This window comes from Triturus cristatus, chromosome 3_2 (genome assembly GCF_964204655.1).
Source record: "Triturus cristatus chromosome 3_2, aTriCri1.1, whole genome shotgun sequence".
Classification (NCBI taxonomy): domain Eukaryota; kingdom Metazoa; phylum Chordata; class Amphibia; order Caudata; family Salamandridae; genus Triturus; species Triturus cristatus.
The window spans coordinates 1,213,868,155-1,213,890,475 of record NC_140584.1 but is presented as its reverse complement, the minus strand read 5'-3'; the positions used below and the strand labels follow the sequence as shown (position 1 = coordinate 1,213,890,475).

Here is a 22,321-nt window from a genome sequence, read left to right as displayed (position 1 = left end):
CAGGGCGATACATTCATGGGAGCTCATTGTATTCAAATGAAGCCTGCGAGCCCTTCAAACACAGCCAGACCCATCTGATCTGCCATCTCTGCGGCCTCTGTCCCGCTCGAAGTGGATTGCTCTCCGCTCGGCATCAGAAGGCTGCAGGCCGGAGTCTTCTATCAAGGGCTGATCGTGAGGACAATCGGACACTGCAACGCCGCGCGCTGGGGCAGCGGGGGCCCGCCTCAGAAATGACGAAACGTGCCCGCTCTGTCCGGTGCTCACGTTGGACAGGCGGTGAGCAGTTTTGGGGAGCGGGTTTGTTTTACAGTATCCGACTCCGAGCTAAAGCAAAATGGAGGAGCGTAGGAAGAGAGTTTGAAAGAAGGACGCAGATAACGATAACATAAATCAGCTACGTGGGGAGAAAGCAGGGGGAAAAGAACATGCAAGAGTGAACTAAAAAGATAGGACGTGTGGGTTTAGGGAAGAAAGAATCAAGAACTGGCATGAATAATACTAGTCTGCAGCCCTGGCATTCGGCAGCGGCGGGCTCCTAAGAACAACTTTAGACCTGTGCACTATTTTAGCAAGTTAAGCACCCCAGCGACTCTGAAGGGTGGCAGGGCCCACCTTTCAGATCGATAAAGAAATGTGCAGAATTCTGAAAATGTCAGTGCAGTAAAAACAATAGCACGCAAGCCACGGCAGCATGAAATTAAAAAACAAAGACAATTGGCTAATTTCGCTGCAGCCTTGCGACGCACAGGCTTTACATGGTCGCCGGCTTTACCAACTGCTAGTATTTCAGATGGGCATCCGAAAAAAACACCACGAGGCAATGCTGCCGATAAACACTACAGAGCAGAGCAAATTGCTCCAAGTGAGGCCTTCGGACGTGATCTCCTTAGCAGGACACACTGCTTAATTTATGTTATGAATGTATTGTGTTACACAGAACGACCTTAAACCAGCGAGGTTTCAAAGAAATGTGCAGAGTAGGTTTAAGAGAACAGCGTATATGCATTGACCGAAAATTAATAAGATGCAGAGTTCAGAATTAGAAGCTCACAACCTCACAACTTCACTCTCTCTCACTCACTACCTCAATCACTCTCTATCTCACTACCTCACTCTTTCTATCTCACTAACTCACTTTCACTCTTCCTTTCACTACCTCTCTCTCTATCTCACAACATCACTCTATGCTTATATATCACTACCTCACAACATCCCTCTCCCTCACTACCTCACTCTTTCACTACCTCACTCTCTCTCTCTCACTACCTCACTCTCTCTCACTACCTCACTCTCTCTCACTACCTCACTCTCTCTCACTACCTCACTCTCTAATTCAATACCTCTCTCTCTCTCTCTCTCTCTCTCTCACTACCTCACTCTCTCTCTGCTAATGCAAAAGGTATCGCATATGCAAAAAAAAAGCTAATGCCAATAGAAATGACAATGCCATTTATTTAGGGATACAAAAATGATTTTAAAAAAACGAGCAATACCAATAGCTTTACCTATAATATTGCAGAGACCATTGCATTGTAAATGCTTGTTTTACCTTGCTCTGCTGAGATACCCGCCCGGTCTGCCGACTCCTTCACACTCGGACACGATGGCGACGAGTCGGAGTGGAGTCACCACACAAACCTGCAGTGCTGTGCCTGTGCGCAAGGTCACTGATGGCACTACTACTGCCATAAATGTTACACTCAACCACACACACACACTCAACCACACACACACACTCAACCACACACACACACTCAACCACACACACACACTCAACCACACACACACACTCAACCACACACACACCCACACTCAACCACACCCACACTCACGCTCAACCACACCCACGCTCAACCACACCCACACCCACGCTCAACCACACCCACGCTCAACCACACCCACGCTCAACCACACCCACGCTCAACCACACCCACGCTCAACCACACCCACACTCAACCACACCCACACTCAACCACACCCACACTCAACCACACCCACACTCAACCACACCCACACTCAACCACACTCACACTCAACCACACCCACACTCACACTCAACCACACCCACACTCACGCTCAACCACACTCACACTCACCCACACTCACACTCAACCACACTCACACCCACACTCAACCACACTCACACTCAACCACACCCACAATCACACTCAACCACACCCACACTCACACTCAACCACACCCACACTCACGCTCAACCACACTCACACTCACGCTCAACCACACTCACACTCAACCACACTCACACTCACGCTCAACCACACTCACACTCACGCTCAACCACACTCACACTCACGCTCAACCACACTCACACTCACGCTCAACCACACTCACACTCAACCACACCCACACTCAACCACACCCACACTCAACCACACCCACACTCAACCACACCCACACTCAACCACACCCAACCACACCCACACTCAACCACACCCACACTCAACCACACCTACACTCACACTCAACCACACTCACACTCAACCACACCCACTCAACCACACCCACTCAACCACACCCACTCAACCACGCCCACTCAACCACGCACACTCAACCACACGTGCGCGCACTCAACCACGCGCGCGCACTCAACCACACGCGCGCACTCAACCACACGCGCGCACTCAACCACACGCGCGCACTCAACCACACGCGCGCGCTCAACCACACGCGCGCGCTCAACCACACTTAGAAATGTAACAAGTATTTTCAGTGCAATAGGTCTCGCATTGTTAAAGTTTGAGCTGTTGGCATTGCCAATAATAATGCAACACCAATAGCAGCTCAAAGATTCAGTAATGTGAGACCTATTGCATTGCAATTGTTTTTTTTGTATATAGCACAAACTTGACTGAAAGGTGTGTATTTATGTTGCATTGAGTACAGTGTAATTATGTGTTGTGTTATTATGTGGCACAGATTGGTATTGTGTGGAGTGTATTTATCTTGCATTAAGTAGAGAGTAATTATGTGACATGCAATTATGTAGTACTGAGTGGTATGTGGAGTGTATTTATGTGTTATTGAATACAGTGTAATTATGTGATGTGTAATCACCCAACCACACACACACAACCACACACACACGACCACACACACACGACCACACACACAACCACACACACAACCCCACACACAACCCCACACACAACCCCACACACAACCCCACACACAACCCCACACACAACCACACACACACCCACCCACACACACCCACACACACACACACACACACAAAACCACCACAACCACACACCACACACAACCACCACAACCACACATAACCACCACAACCACACACATAACCACCACAACCACACACACAACCACCCACAATCACACACAACCACACACACAGCCACACCCCCCACACAACCACACCCCCCACACACAACCACACCCCACAGCCACACCCCCCACACACAACCACACCCCACACACAACCCCCCACACACAACCCCACACACACAACCCCACACACACAACCCCACACACACAACCCCACACACACAACCCCACACACACAACCCCACACACACAACCCCACACACACAACCCCACACTCAACCACGCACACACTCAACCACGCACACACTCAACCACGCACACACTCAACCACGCACACACTCAACCACGCACACACACTCAACCACGCACACACTCAACCACGCACACACACTCAACCACACACACACACTCAACCACACACACACTCAACCACACACACACTCAACCACACACACACTCAACCACACACACACACTCAACCACACACACACACTCAACCACACACACACACTCAACCACACACACACTCAACCACACACACACACTCAACCACACACACACACTCAACCACACACACACACTCAACCACACACACGCACTCAACCACACACACGCACTCAACCACACACACGCACTCAACCACACACACACGCACTCAACCACACACACACGCACTCAACCACACACACACGCACTCAACCACACACACACGCACTCAACCACACACACACGCACTCAACCACACACACACGCACTCAACCACACACACACGCACTCAACCACACACACACACGCACTCAACCACACACGCACTCAACCACACACGCACTCAACCACACACGCACTCAACCACACACACTCAACCACACACACTCACTCAACCACACACACACTCAACCACACACACACACACTCAACCACACACACCCACACTCAACCACACACCCACACTCAACCACACACCCACACTCAACCACACACACACACTCAACCACACACACACTCAACCACACACACACTCAACCACACACACACTCAACCACACACGCACTCAACCACACACGCACTCAACCACACCCACTCTCAACCACACCCACTCTCAACCACACCCACTCTCAACCACACCCACACTCAACCACACCCGACCACACCCACACCCGACCACACCCACACCCGACCACACCCACACCCGACCACACCCACACCCGACCACACCCACACCCGACCACACCCACACCCGACCACACCCACACCCGACCACACCCACACTCGACCACACCCACACTCGACCACACCCACACTCGACCACACCCACACTCGACCACACCCACACTCGACCACACCCACACTCGACCACACCCACACTCGACCACACCCACACTCAACCACACCCACACTCAACCACACCCACACTCAACCACACCCACACTCAACCACACCCACACTCAACCACACCCACACTCAACCACACCCACACTCAACCACACCCACACTCAACCGCACCCACACCCACGCTCAACCACACTCACACTCAACCGCACCCACACCCACGCTCAACCACACCCACGCTCAACCACACCCACGCTCAACCACACCCACGCTCAACCACACCCACGCTCAACCACACCCACGCTCAACCACACCCACGCTCAACCACACCCACGCTCAACCACACCCACGCTCAACCACACCCACGCTCAACCACACCCACACACCCACGCTCAACCACACCCACGCTCAACCACACCCACGCTCAACCACACCCACGCTCAACCACACCCACACTCAACCACACCCACACTCAACCACACCCACACTCACACTCAACCACACTCACACTCAACCACACCCACACTCAACCACACTCAACCACACCCACACTCAACCACACCCACACTCAACCACACCCACACTCAACCACACCCACACTCAACCACACCCACACTCAACCACACCCACACTCAACCACACCCACTCAACCACACCCACTCAACCACGCCCACTCAACCACGCCCACTCAACCACGCCCACTCAACCACACACACACACACTCGAACCACACACACACTCAACCACACACACACTCAACCACACACACACGCAACCACACACACGCAACCACACACACGCAACCACACAAACGCAACCACACACACGCAACCACACACACGCAACCACACACACACAACCACACACACACCCACCCACACACACCCACCACAACCACACATAACCACCACAACCACACACATAACCACCACAACCACACACACACAACCACCCACAATCACACACAACCACACACACAACCACACCCCACACACACAGCCACACCCCCACAACCACACCCCACACACACAACCACACCCCACACACACAACCACACCCCACACACAACCCCCCACACACAACCCCCCACACACAGCCCCACACTCAACCACGCACACACTCAACCACGCACACACTCAACCACGCACACACTCAACCACGCACACACACTCAACCACACACACACTCAACCACACACACACACTCAACCAAACACACACACTCAACCACACACACACACACACACTCAACCACACACACACTCAACCACACACACACTCAACCACACACACACTCAACCACACACACTCAACCACACACACACTCAACCACACACACACTCAACCACACACACACACTCAACCACACACACACACTCAACCACACACACACGCAACCACACACACACGCAACCACACACACACGCAACCACACACACGCAACCACATACACTCAACCACACACACACTCAACCACACACACACACTCAACCACACACACACACTCAACCACACACACACACTCAACCACACACACACACTCAACCACACACACACACTCAACCACACACACACACTCAACCACACACACACACTCAACCACACACACACACTCAACCACACACACACTCAACCACACACACACACTCAACCACACACACACACTCAACCACACACACACACTCAACCACACACACACACTCAACCACACACACACATTCAACCACACACACACACTCAACCACACACACACTCAACCACACACACACCCAACCACACACACACTCAACCACACACACACACTCAACCACACACACACACTCAACCACACACACACACTCAACCACACACACACACTCAACCACACACACACACTCAACCACACACACACACTCAACCACACACACACACTCAACCACACACACACCCTCAACCACACTCAACCACTCAACCACACTCAACCACACCCACACTCAAGCACACCCACACTCAACCACACCCACACCCACACTCACACTCAACCACACCCACACTCACACCCACACTCAAGCACACCCACACTCAACCACACCCACACCCACACTCACACTCAACCACACCCACACTCACACTCAACCACACCCACACTCACACTCAACCACACCCACGCTCAACCACACCCACGCTCAACCACACTCACACTCAACCACACTCACACTCACACTCAACCACACTCACACTCACGCTCAACCACACTCACACTCACGCTCAACCACACTCACACTCACGCTCAACCACACTCACGCTCAACCACACCCACACTCAACCACACCCACACTCAACCACACCCACGCTCAACCACACCCACACTCAACCACACCCACACTCAACCACACCCACACTCAACCACACCCACACTCAACCACACCCACACTCAACCACACCCACACTCAACCACACCCACACTCAACCACACCCACACTCAACCACACCCACACTCAACCACACCCACACTCAACCACACCCACACTCAACCACACCCACACTCAACCACACCCACACTCAACCACACCCACACTCAACCACACCCACACTCAACCACACCCACACTCAACCACACCCACACTCAACCACACCCACACTCAACCACACCCACACTCAACCACACCCACACTCAACCACACCCACACTCAACCACACCCACACTCAACCACACCCACACTCAACCACACCCACACTCAACCACACCCACACTCAACCACACCCACACTCAACCACACCCACACTCAACCACACCCACACTCAACCTCAACCACACCCACACTCAACCACACCCACTCAACCACACCCACTCAACCACACCCACTCAACCACACCCACTCAACCACACCCACTCAACCACACCCACTCAACCACACCCACTCAACCACACCCACTCAACCACGCCCACTCAACCACGCCCACTCAACCACGCCCACTCAACCACGCCCACTCAACCACGCCCACTCAACCACGCCCACTCAACCACACGTGCGCGCACTCAACCACACGTGCGCGCACACTCAACCACACGTGCGCGCACACTCAACCACACGTGCGCGCACACTCAACCACACGTGCGCGCACACTCAACCACACGTGCGCGCACACTCAACCACACGTGCGCGCACACTCAACCACACGTGCGCGCACACTCAACCACACGTGCGCGCACACTCAACCACACGTGCGCGCGCTCAACCACACGTGCGCGCGCTCAACCACACGTGCGCGCGCTCAACCACACGTGCGCGCGCTCAACCACACGTGCGCGCGCTCAACCACACGTGCGCGCGCTCAACCACACGTGCGCGCGCTCAACCACACGTGCGCGCGCTCAACCACACGTGCGCGCGCTCAACCACACGTGCGCGCGCTCAACCACACGTGCGCGCGCTCAACCACACGTGCGCGCGCTCAACCACACGCGCGCGCTCAACCACACGCGCGCGCTCAACCACACGCGCGCGCTCAACCACACGCGCGCGCTCAACCACACGCGCGCGCTCAACCACACGCGCGCGCTCAACCACACGCGCGCGCTCAACCACACACGCGCACTCAACCACACACGCACTCAACCACACACACACACTCAACCGCACACGTGCACACACAGCCACCCACACACACACAACCACACACACACACCTTAAGGGAATCGAGTAACGGAAAGAGAAAGCACTCTATCCCAAATGACACGTTTTCAGTCCAGTCAGAAAGTATGACTTAGCCCCAAGTCCTTGTTTTGTAGCTTAGCAGATGTCAATTATTTCAGTAAGCCTGACGCGACATTAGAAAAAGAGAAGAATAGTGCAATTATTAGGCACGCATTGTTTACCGTGTAACCGCGTTAATATTTGCCGCGCACTTTCATTTTTTTTACCTTGTAACCGCCTTCATTTATTTTACCCTGTAACGAAGTAAATATTTGTCGCACATTTTCATTTACTTTGCCTTGTAACTGCTATTTTACCTTGTAACCACGTAAAGATTAGCCACGCATTCCTCCCAATTAAGCAACAAACTGTATTGCAGCCGCAAAGCCACAAGTAAAGTGATTGCAAAACTGAAAGCAAAGCCACAAGTAAAGTGATCGCGAAACCGAAAGCAATCGCTTTTGGAAGCGGAGACAGCCGCCAATGGTGCGCGCGCGCCACAGACAGCCCTATGCTTTCAATTATCGCGCCTGTGTCTGGGCACGATAATTGAAACCAGATAGGCTTTAGTGCGCGTAACAGACACCAATAGGCCGTGGGCGGAGCGATGCCCCCGCCTTTGGCCTATTGCATGCTCTGTCTAAAAAATACAGCCACTAAAAGCCCAATAATAGAAGACAAAACAAAAAACACACGCACAAGCGTGTACGATTCCAGGGTCCATTTCTAAACCATGGACAAAATGACTCTCGCTGCGCGAGCACTGCTGCGCAGTGCAACGCTAGGCGCGAGACCTAAAAACCGCTGGGGTGGTTGATAGGGATGGCATGCATCATTCACAAGAATGTAACTGTCCTCTTTCACTGCCCTGGCTCCTGACCGTGTCACGTATATCGTTCTCTTGCAGGTCCCGGTTACAATGGTTGATGACTCTGCGTATTTCTCCGGGGAGGAGTGGAAGCTCTTGCACGATTGGCAGAAGGACCTTTACAAGAACGTGATGAAGGAGATCCACCGGGCCTTGGTCTCCCTGGGTAATGTAAACAGCTTTAAACTTGGTAAAATGTTCCAGACGTTTGACATAATACAGTATTATTATAACCTACGTTTACTTTCAGAATTTATTTTTTTAATTGAACACTTACGATACATTTATGGTATGGACAGCTAGCTGCATGACATTTCATACATTAACAGTTTTAGAGATTCGAGCCTCTGATCTGAGTACAAAGTGTGATAATTATCACCTGTTTCTGAGTCCAGCCCTCCCGAATGGGACATACCATCTCTGCGTGCAAAAATCTGTATCTTTCGGAATCTATCTGACATTCTCCTCCCCAGTGAATAGGAGCGGGTTTGCTGAATTATGAGCCTGGTTCACAAAGGTGAACTTACACTTTCATGTAACTTTATGTTTGTTTTGGAATTCACAAACTGCGAGTTAACAGTAAATTTATGACTGCGGCGGCTCTACAGTAGGTGCAGACAACCCTGTACACAAAAAGATAGCCCATTCATTTCTCTTTATGTGTAGAGTTCTCCGCTCCGAATACAGAGTCTCCGCGGTCATAAACGTACTATTTAATCGTAATTTGTGAATTCCAAAACAAACGTAAACTTACACAAAAGCTCTTTATCTGGAGTGCAGACTTTAGCAAGCCTGGTAATAAAATCTGTATAATTCTTAAATGTAACCTCTGAGCGAACAAGGTTTTACACAGGGTTAGATTTTTTCCAGTTAGCTTGTAATCGAGGCTAAAAGTGACTTGCCCAGAATCACACAATCGTCCGTTAAGTGCAATAACTGGGATTAGAACGCAGCAATTCAGGTCTCAAAGATGCAGTTTAACAAAGAGACCATGTCTAAGTCTTAGATTCTAACCATCTTTCTCAAGAATATCGAACAAGCGCTGCCTTTCTACTGTCCAAATCCTTCTATACAAAGAATAAAAGGTGATAGAACCTCCTCGTATCCACATCATCTGTTGTTCCTCCAAGACCCGCTCTAATTCACCAGGTTAATGCAGCAACAAAATAATGCAATGATCTTCCTCAATGTCCTTTAAATTGCTTTGGTTTTACCAAAGACTATCCTTTCCTGTTAAATTTGGGCTAAACTGCATATACTTAAGACTTTTTTATAGTCGAGTGGCTAGCGGTCTTCAAGGTAAAGTGGTTCGTGGTCATTAGAGTAGAGTCGTAAGATGTCTTTAGAGTAGGGTGGTTGGAAGTCTTTGAAGCAGAGTTGTTGGTAGTTACTAAAGTAGAGTCCTTAGATGTCTAACAATAGAGTGGAAGGAGATCTTTGGCATAGAGGGGTTGGAGGTCTCTAGAGCAGAGTCCTGTGAGGTCTCTAGAGCAGAGTCCTGTGAGGTCTCTAGAGCAGAGTCCTGTGAGGTCTCTAGAGCAGAGTCCTGTGAGGTCTCTAGAGCAGAGTCCTGTGAGGTCTCTAGAGCAGAGTCCTGTGAGGTCTCTAGAGCAGAGTCCTGTGAGGTCTCTAGAGCAGAGTCCTGTGAGGTCTCTAGAGCAGAGTCCTGTGAGGTCTCTAGAGCAGAGTCAGCAGAGTCCTGTGAGGTCTCTAGAGCAGAGTTCCTCGAGGTCTCTAGAGCAGAGTCCTGTGAGGTCTCTAGAGCAGAGTCAGCAGAGTCCTGTGAGGTCCCTAGAGCAGAGTTCCTCGAGGTCTCTAGAGCAGAGTCAGCAGAGTCCTGTGAGGTCTCTAGAGCAGAGTTCCTCGAGGTCTCTAGAGCAGAGTTCCTCGAGGTCTTCTCTAGGGCAGAGTCCCTCGAGGTCTTCTCTAGGGCAGAGTCCCTCGAGGTCTTCTCTAGGGCAGAGTCCCTCGAGGTCTTCTCTAGGGCAGAGTCCCTCGAGGTCTTCTCTAGGGCAGAGTCCCTCGAGGTCTTCTCTAGGGCAGAGTCCCTCGAGGTCTTCTCTAGGGCAGAGTCCCTCGAGGTCTTCTCTAGGGCAGAGTCCCTCGAGGTCTTCTCTAGGGCAGAGTCCCTCGAGGTCTTCTCTAGGGCAGAGTCCCTCGAGGTCTTCTCTAGGGCAGAGTCCCTCGAGGTCTTCTCTAGGGCAGAGTCCCTCGAGGTCTTCTCTAGGGCAGAGTCCCTCGAGGTCTTCTCTAGGGCAGAGTCCCTCGAGGTCTTCTCTAGGGCAGAGTCCCTCGAGGTCTTCTCTAGGGCAGAGTCCCTCGAGGTCTTCTCTAGGGCAGAGTCCCTCGAGGTCTTCTCTAGGGCAGAGTCCCTCGAGGTCTTCTCTAGGGCAGAGTCCCTCGAGGTCTTCTCTAGGGCAGAGTCCCTCGAGGTCTTCTCTAGGGCAGAGTCCCTCGAGGTCTTCTCTAGGGCAGAGTCCCTCGAGGTCTTCTCTAGGGCAGAGTCCCTCGAGGTCTTCTCTAGGGCAGAGTCCCTCGAGGTCTTCTCTAGGGCAGAGTCCCTCGAGGTCTTCTCTAGGGCAGAGTCCCTCGAGGTCTTCTCTAGGGCAGAGTCCCTCGAGGTCTTCTCTAGGGCAGAGTCCCTCGAGGTCTTCTCTAGGGCAGAGTCCCTCGAGGTCTTCTCTAGGGCAGAGTCCCTCGAGGTCTTCTCTAGGGCAGAGTCCCTCGAGGTCTTCTCTAGGGCAGAGTCCCTCGAGGTCTTCTCTAGGGCAGAGTCCCTCGAGGTCTTCTCTAGGGCAGAGTCCCTCGAGGTCTTCTCTAGGGCAGAGTCCCTCGAGGTCTTCTCTAGGGCAGAGTCCCTCGAGGTCTTCTCTAGGGCAGAGTCCCTCGAGGTCTTCTCTAGGGCAGAGTCCCTCGAGGTCTTCTCTAGGGCAGAGTCCCTCGAGGTCTTCTCTAGGGCAGAGTCCCTCGAGGTCTTCTCTAGGGCAGAGTCCCTCGAGGTCTTCTCTAGGGCAGAGTCCCTCGAGGTCTTCTCTAGGGCAGAGTCCCTCGAGGTCTTCTCTAGGGCAGAGTCCCTCGAGGTCTTCTCTAGGGCAGAGTCCCTCGAGGTCTTCTCTAGGGCAGAGTCCCTCGAGGTCTTCTCTAGGGCAGAGTCCCTCGAGGTCTTCTCTAGGGCAGAGTCCCTCGAGGTCTTCTCTAGGGCAGAGTCCCTCGAGGTCTTCTCTAGGGCAGAGTCCCTCGAGGTCTTCTCTAGGGCAGAGTCCCTCGAGGTCTTCTCTAGGGCAGAGTCCCTCGAGGTCTTCTCTAGGGCAGAGTCCCTCGAGGTCTTCTCTAGGGCAGAGTCCCTCGAGGTCTTCTCTAGGGCAGAGTCCCTCGAGGTCTTCTCTAGGGCAGAGTCCCTCGAGGTCTTCTCTAGGGCAGAGTCCCTCGAGGTCTTCTCTAGGGCAGAGTCCCTCGAGGTCTTCTCTAGGGCAGAGTCCCTCGAGGTCTTCTCTAGGGCAGAGTCCCTCGAGGTCTTCTCTAGGGCAGAGTCCCTCGAGGTCTTCTCTAGGGCAGAGTCCCTCGAGGTCTTCTCTAGGGCAGAGTCCCTCGAGGTCTTCTCTAGGGCAGAGTCCCTCGAGGTCTTCTCTAGGGCAGAGTCCCTCGAGGTCTTCTCTAGGGCAGAGTCCCTCGAGGTCTTCTCTAGGGCAGAGTCCCTCGAGGTCTTCTCTAGGGCAGAGTCCCTCGAGGTCTTCTCTAGGGCAGAGTCCCTCGAGGTCTTCTCTAGGGCAGAGTCCCTCGAGGTCTTCTCTAGGGCAGAGTCCCTCGAGGTCTTCTCTAGGGCAGAGTCCCTCGAGGTCTTCTCTAGGGCAGAGTCCCTCGAGGTCTTCTCTAGGGCAGAGTCCCTCGAGGTCTTCTCTAGGGCAGAGTCCCTCGAGGTCTTCTCTAGGGCAGAGTCCCTCGAGGTCTTCTCTAGGGCAGAGTCCCTCGAGGTCTTCTCTAGGGCAGAGTCCCTCGAGGTCTTCTCTAGGGCAGAGTCCCTCGAGGTCTTCTCTAGGGCAGAGTCCCTCGAGGTCTTCTCTAGGGCAGAGTCCCTCGAGGTCTTCTCTAGGGCAGAGTCCCTCGAGGTCTTCTCTAGGGCAGAGTCCCTCGAGGTCTTCTCTAGGGCAGAGTCCCTCGAGGTCTTCTCTAGGGCAGAGTCCCTCGAGGTCTTCTCTAGGGCAGAGTCCCTCGAGGTCTTCTCTAGGGCAGAGTCCCTCGAGGTCTTCTCTAGGGCAGAGTCCCTCGAGGTCTTCTCTAGGGCAGAGTCCCTCGAGGTCTTCTCTAGGGCAGAGTCCCTCGAGGTCTTCTCTAGGGCAGAGTCCCTCGAGGTCTTCTCTAGGGCAGAGTCCCTCGAGGTCTTCTCTAGGGCAGAGTCCCTCGAGGTCTTCTCTAGGGCAGAGTCCCTCGAGGTCTTCTCTAGGGCAGAGTCCCTCGAGGTCTTCTCTAGGGCAGAGTCCCTCGAGGTCTTCTCTAGGGCAGAGTCCCTCGAGGTCTTCTCTAGGGCAGAGTCCCTCGAGGTCTTCTCTAGGGCAGAGTCCCTCGAGGTCTTCTCTAGGGCAGAGTCCCTCGAGGTCTTCTCTAGGGCAGAGTCCCTCGAGGTCTTCTCTAGGGCAGAGTCCCTCGAGGTCTTCTCTAGGGCAGAGTCCCTCGAGGTCTTCTCTAGGGCAGAGTCCCTCGAGGTCTTCTCTAGGGCAGAGTCCCTCGAGGTCTTCTCTAGGGCAGAGTCCCTCGAGGTCTTCTCTAGGGCAGAGTCCCTCGAGGTCTTCTCTAGGGCAGAGTCCCTCGAGGTCTTCTCTAGGGCAGAGTCCCTCGAGGTCTTCTCTAGGGCAGAGTCCCTCGAGGTCTTCTCTTGGGCAGAGTCCCTCGAGGTCTTCTCTTGGGCAGAGTCCCTCGAGGTCTTCTCTTGGGCAGAGTCCCTCGAGGTCTTCTCTTGGGCAGAGTCCCTCGAGGTCTTCTCTTGGGCAGAGTCCCTCGAGGTCTTCTCTTGGGCAGAGTCCCTCGAGGTCTTCTCTTGGGCAGAGTCCCTCGAGGTCTCCTCTTGGGCAGAGTCCCTCGAGGTCTCCTCTAGGGCAGAGTCCCTCGAGGTCTCCTCTAGGGCAGAGTCCCTCGAGGTCTCCTCTAGGGCAGAGTCCCTCGAGGTCTCCTCTAGGGCAGAGTCCCTCGAGGTCTCCTCTAGGGCAGAGTCCCTCGAGGTCTCCTCTAGGGCAGAGTCCCTCGAGGTCTCCTCTAGGGCAGAGTCCCTCGAGGTCTCCTCTAGGGCAGAGTCCCTCGAGGTCTCCTCTAGGGCAGAGTCCCTCGAGGTCTCCTCTAGGGCAGAGTCCCTCGAGGTCTCCTCTAGGGCAGAGTCCCTCGAGGTCTCCTCTAGGGCAGAGTCCCTCGAGGTCTCCTCTAGGGCAGAGTCCCTCGAGGTCTCCTCTTGGGCAGAGTCCCTCGAGGTCTCCTCTTGGGCAGAGTCCCTCGAGGTCTCCTCTTGGGCAGAGTCCCTCGAGGTCTCCTCTAGGGCAGAGTCCCTCGAGGTCTCCTCTAGGGCAGAGTCCCTCGAGGTCTCCTCTAGGGCAGAGTCCCTCGAGGTCTCCTCTAGGGCAGAGTCCCTCGAGGTCTCCTCTAGGGCAGAGTCCCTCGAGGTCTCCAGAGTAGAGTTGTTAGGTGTCTTTAGAGTAAAGTCATTAAAGGGTTGGAAGGCTTTAGAGTACAGCAGTTGGAGGTCTTCAGAAGAGATTGGTTGGAGGTCTTTAGCCAAGGCCGGTTTCTTTGTATTGGCGTGGGGGCTCTGCCCCCATAGTTTTTGCCTTCTTAATTACTTTTTTAATTAAATAAACGCATCCTACCTGCTGCCCTAAATATTGATTTTTCAGCAAAAATTCAAGTTCTGACCCTCGCTCTGCACAAGTGTCGGACAGTCACAGCAGCACTGACAGGCACATGCACTTACTGCGCATGTGCCCTGTCGGAGAGTGTTTAGGGCTTCCTTGATTTCAGCCGTTATGTCTGTGGCCTGTCAGAGTGAAGAGCCGCTCCTCCCCTGTGAAGTGCACCACCCTCGCTGACTGACTCCATTTGGGCGCTTCAGGCTGCAGCCTGAGCTTTCCACAACAGTGTGTCAGTCAGCAAAGGTTCACCTTGCCTAACTCGTCACAGAGTGGGTGAATCAGCCAGCCTTCCTGATCCCATCCCACTCGGTGGCGAGTTGGTAAGAGGAGGCCAGGATTGGAGGAAGAAGAGTTGAGACATACAGGCAACTCGTGGAGTTCTTTGGATGGAGAGAGAATTAATTTTGTGTAAATTTGAAACCCATTCGGAGTCCAGGAGTTTTATTTTCCAGGTTTTTTCTTGTTTCCTGCGACACGTTGGTCTCCGCTAGTTTGTGACACTTGAGCACTCTTCTCTTGGCACTCTGGACTGGGCCCAGCGTGGCCTGGTAAATAGTAGCTAGGGGGGGAGGGGGGGGGTGACCTGTTTCTGCATTTCTGCTTCGACAGTCATGTGTTCAAAGCAGCAGCAGCACAGCGTGGATGAAAGAATGACTTCATTGCGCTGGCATGTTACATTTTTCAAGTGCACCTCGTCAGCCTTGCATGGGCGAGTATTGAAAACTGCTTTTCAGTAAAGTCCCCTTTGCTACTCACTGGTAAGAGTAGTGAGCTCAGCAGAGCTTTCCTTTTATAATTTGTTTAGTAAAAGGCTGTATTTGTTCTCTTTGTCCTCAACCATTCACATTCCAACCCAACACGCTTTCTTTGTGTAAATTTTCATCCGGAAAACTGTAAAACAGGCATACCTGAAGGGCCTTTAAAACCTTTAGGCCTCCATTTGTAATGGAATATGCATTTAAATAATACACACGTTTTCCAGTCCCCACAGAAGTTTATTTTGAATAATTAGTAGTAAGTGCTACACAAATATTGCAATACAACCCAATCAGTGTGCAGATGAAGAGGTAGCAACAGCATGAGCGGGGGAGTGATGGAGATAAAGCCGGACAAGGAGAATAGAGGAATAGTCTGTTACAGTGGGAGGGGTAAATATAGAGTCAGTTACAGTGGGAGGGTAAATATAGAGTCAGTTACAGTGGGAGGGTAAATGTAGTCTGTTACATTGGAGGGGTAAATATAGAGTCCGTTACAGTGGGAGGGTAAATATAGAGTCAGGTACATTGGAAGGGTAAATATAGAGTCAGTTACAGTGGGAGGGTAAATATAGAGTCCATTACATTGGAAGGGTAAATATAGAGCCAGTTACAGTGGAAGGGTAAATATAGAGTCAGTTACATTGGAGGGGTTAATATAGAGTCAGTTACATTGGAGGGGTAAATATAGAGTCAGTTACAGTGGGAGGGTAAATATAGAGTCAGGTACATTGGAAGGGTAAATATAGAGTCAGTTACAGTGGGAGGGTAAATATAGAGTCCATTACATTGGAAGGGTAAATATAGAGCCAGTTACAGTGGAAGGGTAAATATAGAGTCAGTTACATTGGAGGGGTTAATATAGAGTCAGTTACATTGGAGGGGTAAATATAGAGTCAGTTACAGTGGGAGGGTAAATATAGAGTCAGGTACATTGGAAGGGTAAATATAGAGTCAGTTACAGTGGGAGGGTAAATATAGAGTCCATTACATTGGAAGGGTAAATATAGAGCCAGTTACAGTGGAAGGGTAAATTTAGAGTCAGTTACATTGGAGGGGTTAATATAGAGTCAGTTACATTGGAGGGGTAAATATAGAGTCAGGTACATTGGAAGGGTAAATATAGAGTCAGGTACATTGGAAGGGTAAATATAGAGTCAGTTACAGTGGGAGGGTAAATATAGAGTCCATTACATTGGAAGGGTAAATATAGAGCCAGTTACAGTGGAAGGGTAAATATAGAGTCAGTTACAGTGGAGGGGTAAATATAGAGTCCATTACATTGGAAGGGTAAATATAGAGCCAGTTACAGTGGAAGGGTAAATATAGAGTCAGTTACAGTGGAGGGGTAAATATAGAGTCAGTTACATTGGAAGTGTGGAGATAGTTACATTGGAAAGATTGAGATAGTCAATTAGATTGGTAGGATTGAGATCGAGTTGGTTACTTTGAAAGTATTGAGATTGAGGCGGCTACTTTGGGAGGATTGAGATCGAGGCGGTTACTTTGGGAGGCTTGATATCGAGTCGGTTACTTTGGAAGTATTGGGATAGTCGGTCACTTTAGGAGGGTTGAGATACAGTCGGTCACTTTGGGAGGGTTGAGATAGTCGGTCACTTTGGGAGGGTTGAGATAGTCGGTCACTTTGGGAGGGTTGAGATAGTCGGTCACTTTGGGAGGGTTGGGATAGTCGGTCACTTTGGGAGGGTTGGGATAGTTGGTCACTTTGGAAGTATTGGGATAGTCAGTCACTTTGGGAGGGTTGGGGTAGAGTCGGTCACTTTGGGAGGGTTGAGATGGAGTCGGTCACTTTGGGAGGGTTGGGATAGTCGGTCACTTTGAGAGGGTTGAGGTAGTCGGTCACTTTGAGAGGGTTGAGATAGTCGGTCACTTTGAGAGGGTTGAGATAGTCGGTCACTTTGAGAGGGTTGAGATAGTCGGTCACTTTGGAAGTATTGGGATAGAGTCGGTCACTTTGGGAGGGTTGAGATAGTCGGTCACTTTGGGAGGGTTGAGATAGTCGGTCACTTTGAGAGGGTTGAGATAGTCGGTCACTTTGAGAGGGTTGAGATAGTCGGTTACTTTGGAAGTATTGGGATAGAGTCGGTCACTTTGGGAGGGTTGTGATAGTCAGTTACTTTGGGAGGGTTCGGATAGAGTCGGTCACTTTGGGAGGGTTGGGATAGAGTCGGTTACTTTGGAAGTATTGGGATAGTCAGTTACTTTGGGAGAGTTGAGATAGTCGGTCACTTTGGGAGGGTTGGGATAGAGTCAGTTACTTTGGGAGGGTTGGGATAGAGTCCGTTACTTTGGAAGTATTGGGATAGTCCGTTACTTTGGGAGGGTTGGGATAGAGTCAGTCACTTTGAGAGGGTTGGGATAGAGTCGGTCACTTTGGAAGCGTTGGGATAGAGTTGGTCACTTTGGAAGCGTTGGGGATAGAGTCGGTCACTTTGGAAGTGTTGGGATAGAGTCGGTCACTTTGGAAGTGTTGGGATAGAGTCGGTCACTTTGGAAGTGATGGGATAGAGTCGGTCACTTTGGGAGAGTTGGGATAGAGTCGGTCACTTTGGGAGGGTTTGGATAGAGCCATTTACTTTGGGAGGGTTGAGATGGTTTCATTGGGAGGGGCCATTCGGTGTCCAGGGAATGACCAGCAATATGTGCGTGTGCTGTAATTAACTCTTGTAGCCGCAATCCAGAGTTAGTGATTGAAAGTAGTTTTGTGCTGTAGAGTTTCAAGCTGTAAATTGATTTTTCTCTAGTATTATGCAATGTCTGTTGTTTATGGCACCAGATGTCACACTGTCGATGAATTTGTTATAAAGGTGGTGGGAGGGATCGATGGGCGAAAACTAAGTGTACTCGATATGGTTTGTTTTGAAGATACTGATAATTTGGTAGATAGAGTCGCAGCTTTTGCTACAGATCCCTTTTGCCCACTAAATGCTCCATAGCAGGTTTTGAACATAATGTCCACTCTACAGCCTTCCTTGTTCCAGGAGGGTCGAGTTTTAGAAAAGCTTAACATTGAAGGATAAAATCTAGTACCTGGAGCCTAGACCTTCCTTGCGCCCGGTATCCATGGTACATGGCAAGTGATGTGAATTTGGGGCTAATAAGTCATATTTTATGGGCATGCTTAGCCTAGGAGTGGGAGTTAATTAGACTGCATTTGATATCATCGGCTGAGTTGGAGTGAGAAAGGTTGCAGGGGAGTGTGAGAAATGGGCACGAAGGGTTAGAAATTTGACTTAAGGACTGCAGTTCTGGTGCTTTAATGTCTGTGGGTTGATTTGAGAAGATGTTAAGAGAGGTGAGTGTACTCCCCAGATCGTAAGCAGAAGAACTCGTGGCACTTAGTTCTTCTGAAGAATTGATCAAGCATGGAATGAATATTTACAAGATTAATGAAACCAGCATAGTCCCCTCTCCCTGGTCCTGACCAGGCCCCGATGCGCCCAGACAAGTTCACCTTTGGCGCAGATGTACAAGATTAGTGTTGTAAATAGTGTAGTCTACAAATAGATTCCACCAACTAGAGCGCTAATCTTGGTGCTCTTGCAAGCGCTCCTGCTGTGACTATGGAAGCAACACTAAAAGAGAGTGAGAACAGACTATGTGAGATTTAGGACGGAAAGAGATGAGTGGCAGGAACAATGCCCCGGGATAAGAAACTATTTCGCAACCCATAAAGTGAGTAAAATGGGGAAAGTGAGCAGTGAAAGGTTATTAAAAGACTATGCAAAACCAATTGGGCCCAGAAATAACAATAAGATGAATAAAATATTATTTAAAAAAAAAATTTTTACAATGATTTGCACTTTCATCACAAAGAGGAATACAATGGCAGAAAATTAACGGGTTAGGCAGGAAAGGAAATCCGTTAAAATCTGTCATAAATAAAAGAATTAAGTGCACAGAATAGTGACAGTGAGCATTTGAAGATCGTCTGCGAGAGGTCAGTGTTTAAATAGCATGATTTACGCATAGATTATTTAATAGACATAGGGCCTTATTTTGATTTTGGCAGACAGGATACTCCGTCAGAAACATGGTGGATGTCCCGTCTACCGTATTACCAAGTGCATTGCAGCCTATGACACTTGTCCTACAATGGACAGAACATTTTCCACATTCTGACAGAGCATCCCATCCACCCAACTCTAAATAAGGCCTGTGGATGGTAGACATTGTTTTGAGTTAGTTGATAGCCTAATGCACGTCATACTTGTTATTAATCCATTAACTGTCACAATGATGTAAATTACCAATTCCTTTTCATTTGTTATACTAGGACCTCTTATTGCTAGTACGCTCTTTTCATTACGAGCCCGTGAGAAGGAAAGTTTGTGTCCGGTTGACCACCCAGACCATGCGAGAACACCCATGGGTGACCATTCCCTAGGTGAGTAATTGTGGACTGCCAGGGCTCCGTGCAAGGGGAAGACTTATTTACTACTGCTTGAACAGTGAATATGTTATTTTAATTTAACTTTACGCATTGCTGATGTTGCCTGTTGAGTGAGAAACCATGTTCAGAAGAGGAACCGACTGCAAAGACTGCACTGTTCGCCATTACTACCACGGAACGTGTTTTGCCTTTTGCATGTCTCGCCCTCCTTAAGATGTGAGCTGCTGTGGTTAGCTGTGAACGACCTTCGTAAGACACCGCTGTGGTTTGTAAATGACCATCATAAGACACTGGCCGCTGTGGTTTGTAAATGACCATCATAAGACACTGGCCGCTGTGGTTTGTGTTTGACCATCATAAGACACTGGTCACTCCAGTGTCCACAAGCTAGAAGAAGCATTTACAATGCAATAGGTCTCGCAACTGCGAATTTTAGAGCTATTGGTATTGTAAATGGCAATGCCTTTTGAAAAGTTAACAGGTATTGTAATTTATAATAGTAATTTACCACCAGTACCATAACTACCACTATTATTATTACTATCACCACAGAGTAGTAATAGTAATAATTGTAGTGGTGGTTATGGCACTTGTGCTGGTAGTGGTGGTGATGGTACTGGTGGTGTTAGTGGTGGTGGTACTGGTGGTCTACATGGATTTTATTTCATTACTTATGCTACTGCTGGAATATTTTTTAACAAAACCTAACAAACATTATCATTTCCAACGTCAATAGCTCAAACTTTTAGTAATGCCGGACCTATTGCTTTGCAAATGCTTGTTTTATGTTGCAGGCATGAGGTGCATCATCTACTTCCCAAAATACAATCTTAGATTTGTAGACACTCGTAACAGTCCTATGGTAGGAGGCAGTTGTTCAGCCAGTGTAAGGCTAATAGCTCACACAACTGTACATTTTGATACCTAAACTTTTAAATTACAATAAATGTAGTAGACCTCAGGCAGGAGACTTGAGTTACCAGTAACTGTGGGAAGAGCAATAACTTTAGAAACTGGTGCTTTATTTCACCTTTTCCGTGGTGTGGGAAAAAATGACGCAGCAGCGGCGCAAGGGGCTTGTAGATAAGCCCCAATGTCATTGGCAGAATGCTTTAAAGATGCCAGTCGATTGCCGCTCACTCTATTCGCACACATATATCCCAGAAAAAATCCTGCTCTTAAGCAGTGTTGCCACCTTTTGTTGTCCAGTGAAGCTTGAATACTTCCAACTGAAGAACGGTTGTGGAACCAGGAGCAGCTGAATCCACGAGACACCTGGACCTACAGCCCGAAACATCTGGTATTAGCAATAAATTTAATACATCACTAAAAAAATCCCCCTGGGCCTAATGTCCTGTTGCAGTGGGAATCCCTCAGTCAGGGCACATACGTTATTGCCAAACAGTTTAAAGCCAAGGTGTATAAATAACCCTCGGAGCCTCATCAGAATGTAGCTGAGAAGAAACGCAATCAAGACATAAACACAGTTGGAAAAAGTGATCTTAAACATCCAGACCGCACCACAATGCCGCATCAATTCAACTAAATTCATGCTAACTGCCAGTGATACAGCATCTAAGTTTATGGAAGGTTGAGAAAAAAGAAAAAAAAAAGAAAGAAGAAAAGAAAAGCATCCTAGTGTGAATGTATATACAACATCTAGCACTTAATTAAAACCCGGGTTCTCTGGCTCTATAGCACCTCTGCTGACCTGGTTCTCTGGCTCTACAGCGGCCCTGCTGATCTGGTTCTCTGGCTCTACAGCTGCTTTGCTGACTTGGTTCACTGGCTCTACAGCAGCTCTACTGACCTGGTTCTCTGGCTCTGCAACGGCTCTGCTGACCTGGTTCTCTGGCTCTACAGCACCTCTGCTGACCTGGTTCTCTGGCTCTACAGCAGCTCTGCTGACCTGGTTCTCTGGCTCTAAAGCAGCTTGTAATTCCCCAGGTTACAGGATGCAGAGACACTAATGAGAGTGGTGATTCTTTTATTTATTTGTTTTAGTTAGGGACTGTCCGGGAACGGGGGGATGAGGGGGGTCATGCAGGAGTTGTAGGGACAAGCAGTTTGTAAGGAAAA

General features: G+C 50.3%; 1 protein-coding gene across 3 annotated transcripts in view; it reads left to right on the top strand.

Annotated features, from left to right (window-relative positions):
* The window catches only part of LOC146859478 (uncharacterized), a 160,108-nt gene that overhangs the window by 17,056 nt on the left and 120,731 nt on the right, over positions 1-22,321 (top strand). For all 3 annotated transcript variants that reach the window (XM_085650194.1, XM_085650193.1, XM_085650192.1), the window contains exons 2-3: positions 9,222-9,348; positions 20,126-20,236. In XM_085650194.1, the coding sequence (XP_085506320.1) occupies positions 9,222-9,348; positions 20,126-20,236 (238 nt within the window). The remainder of the gene's footprint in view (positions 1-9,221; positions 9,349-20,125; positions 20,237-22,321) is intronic.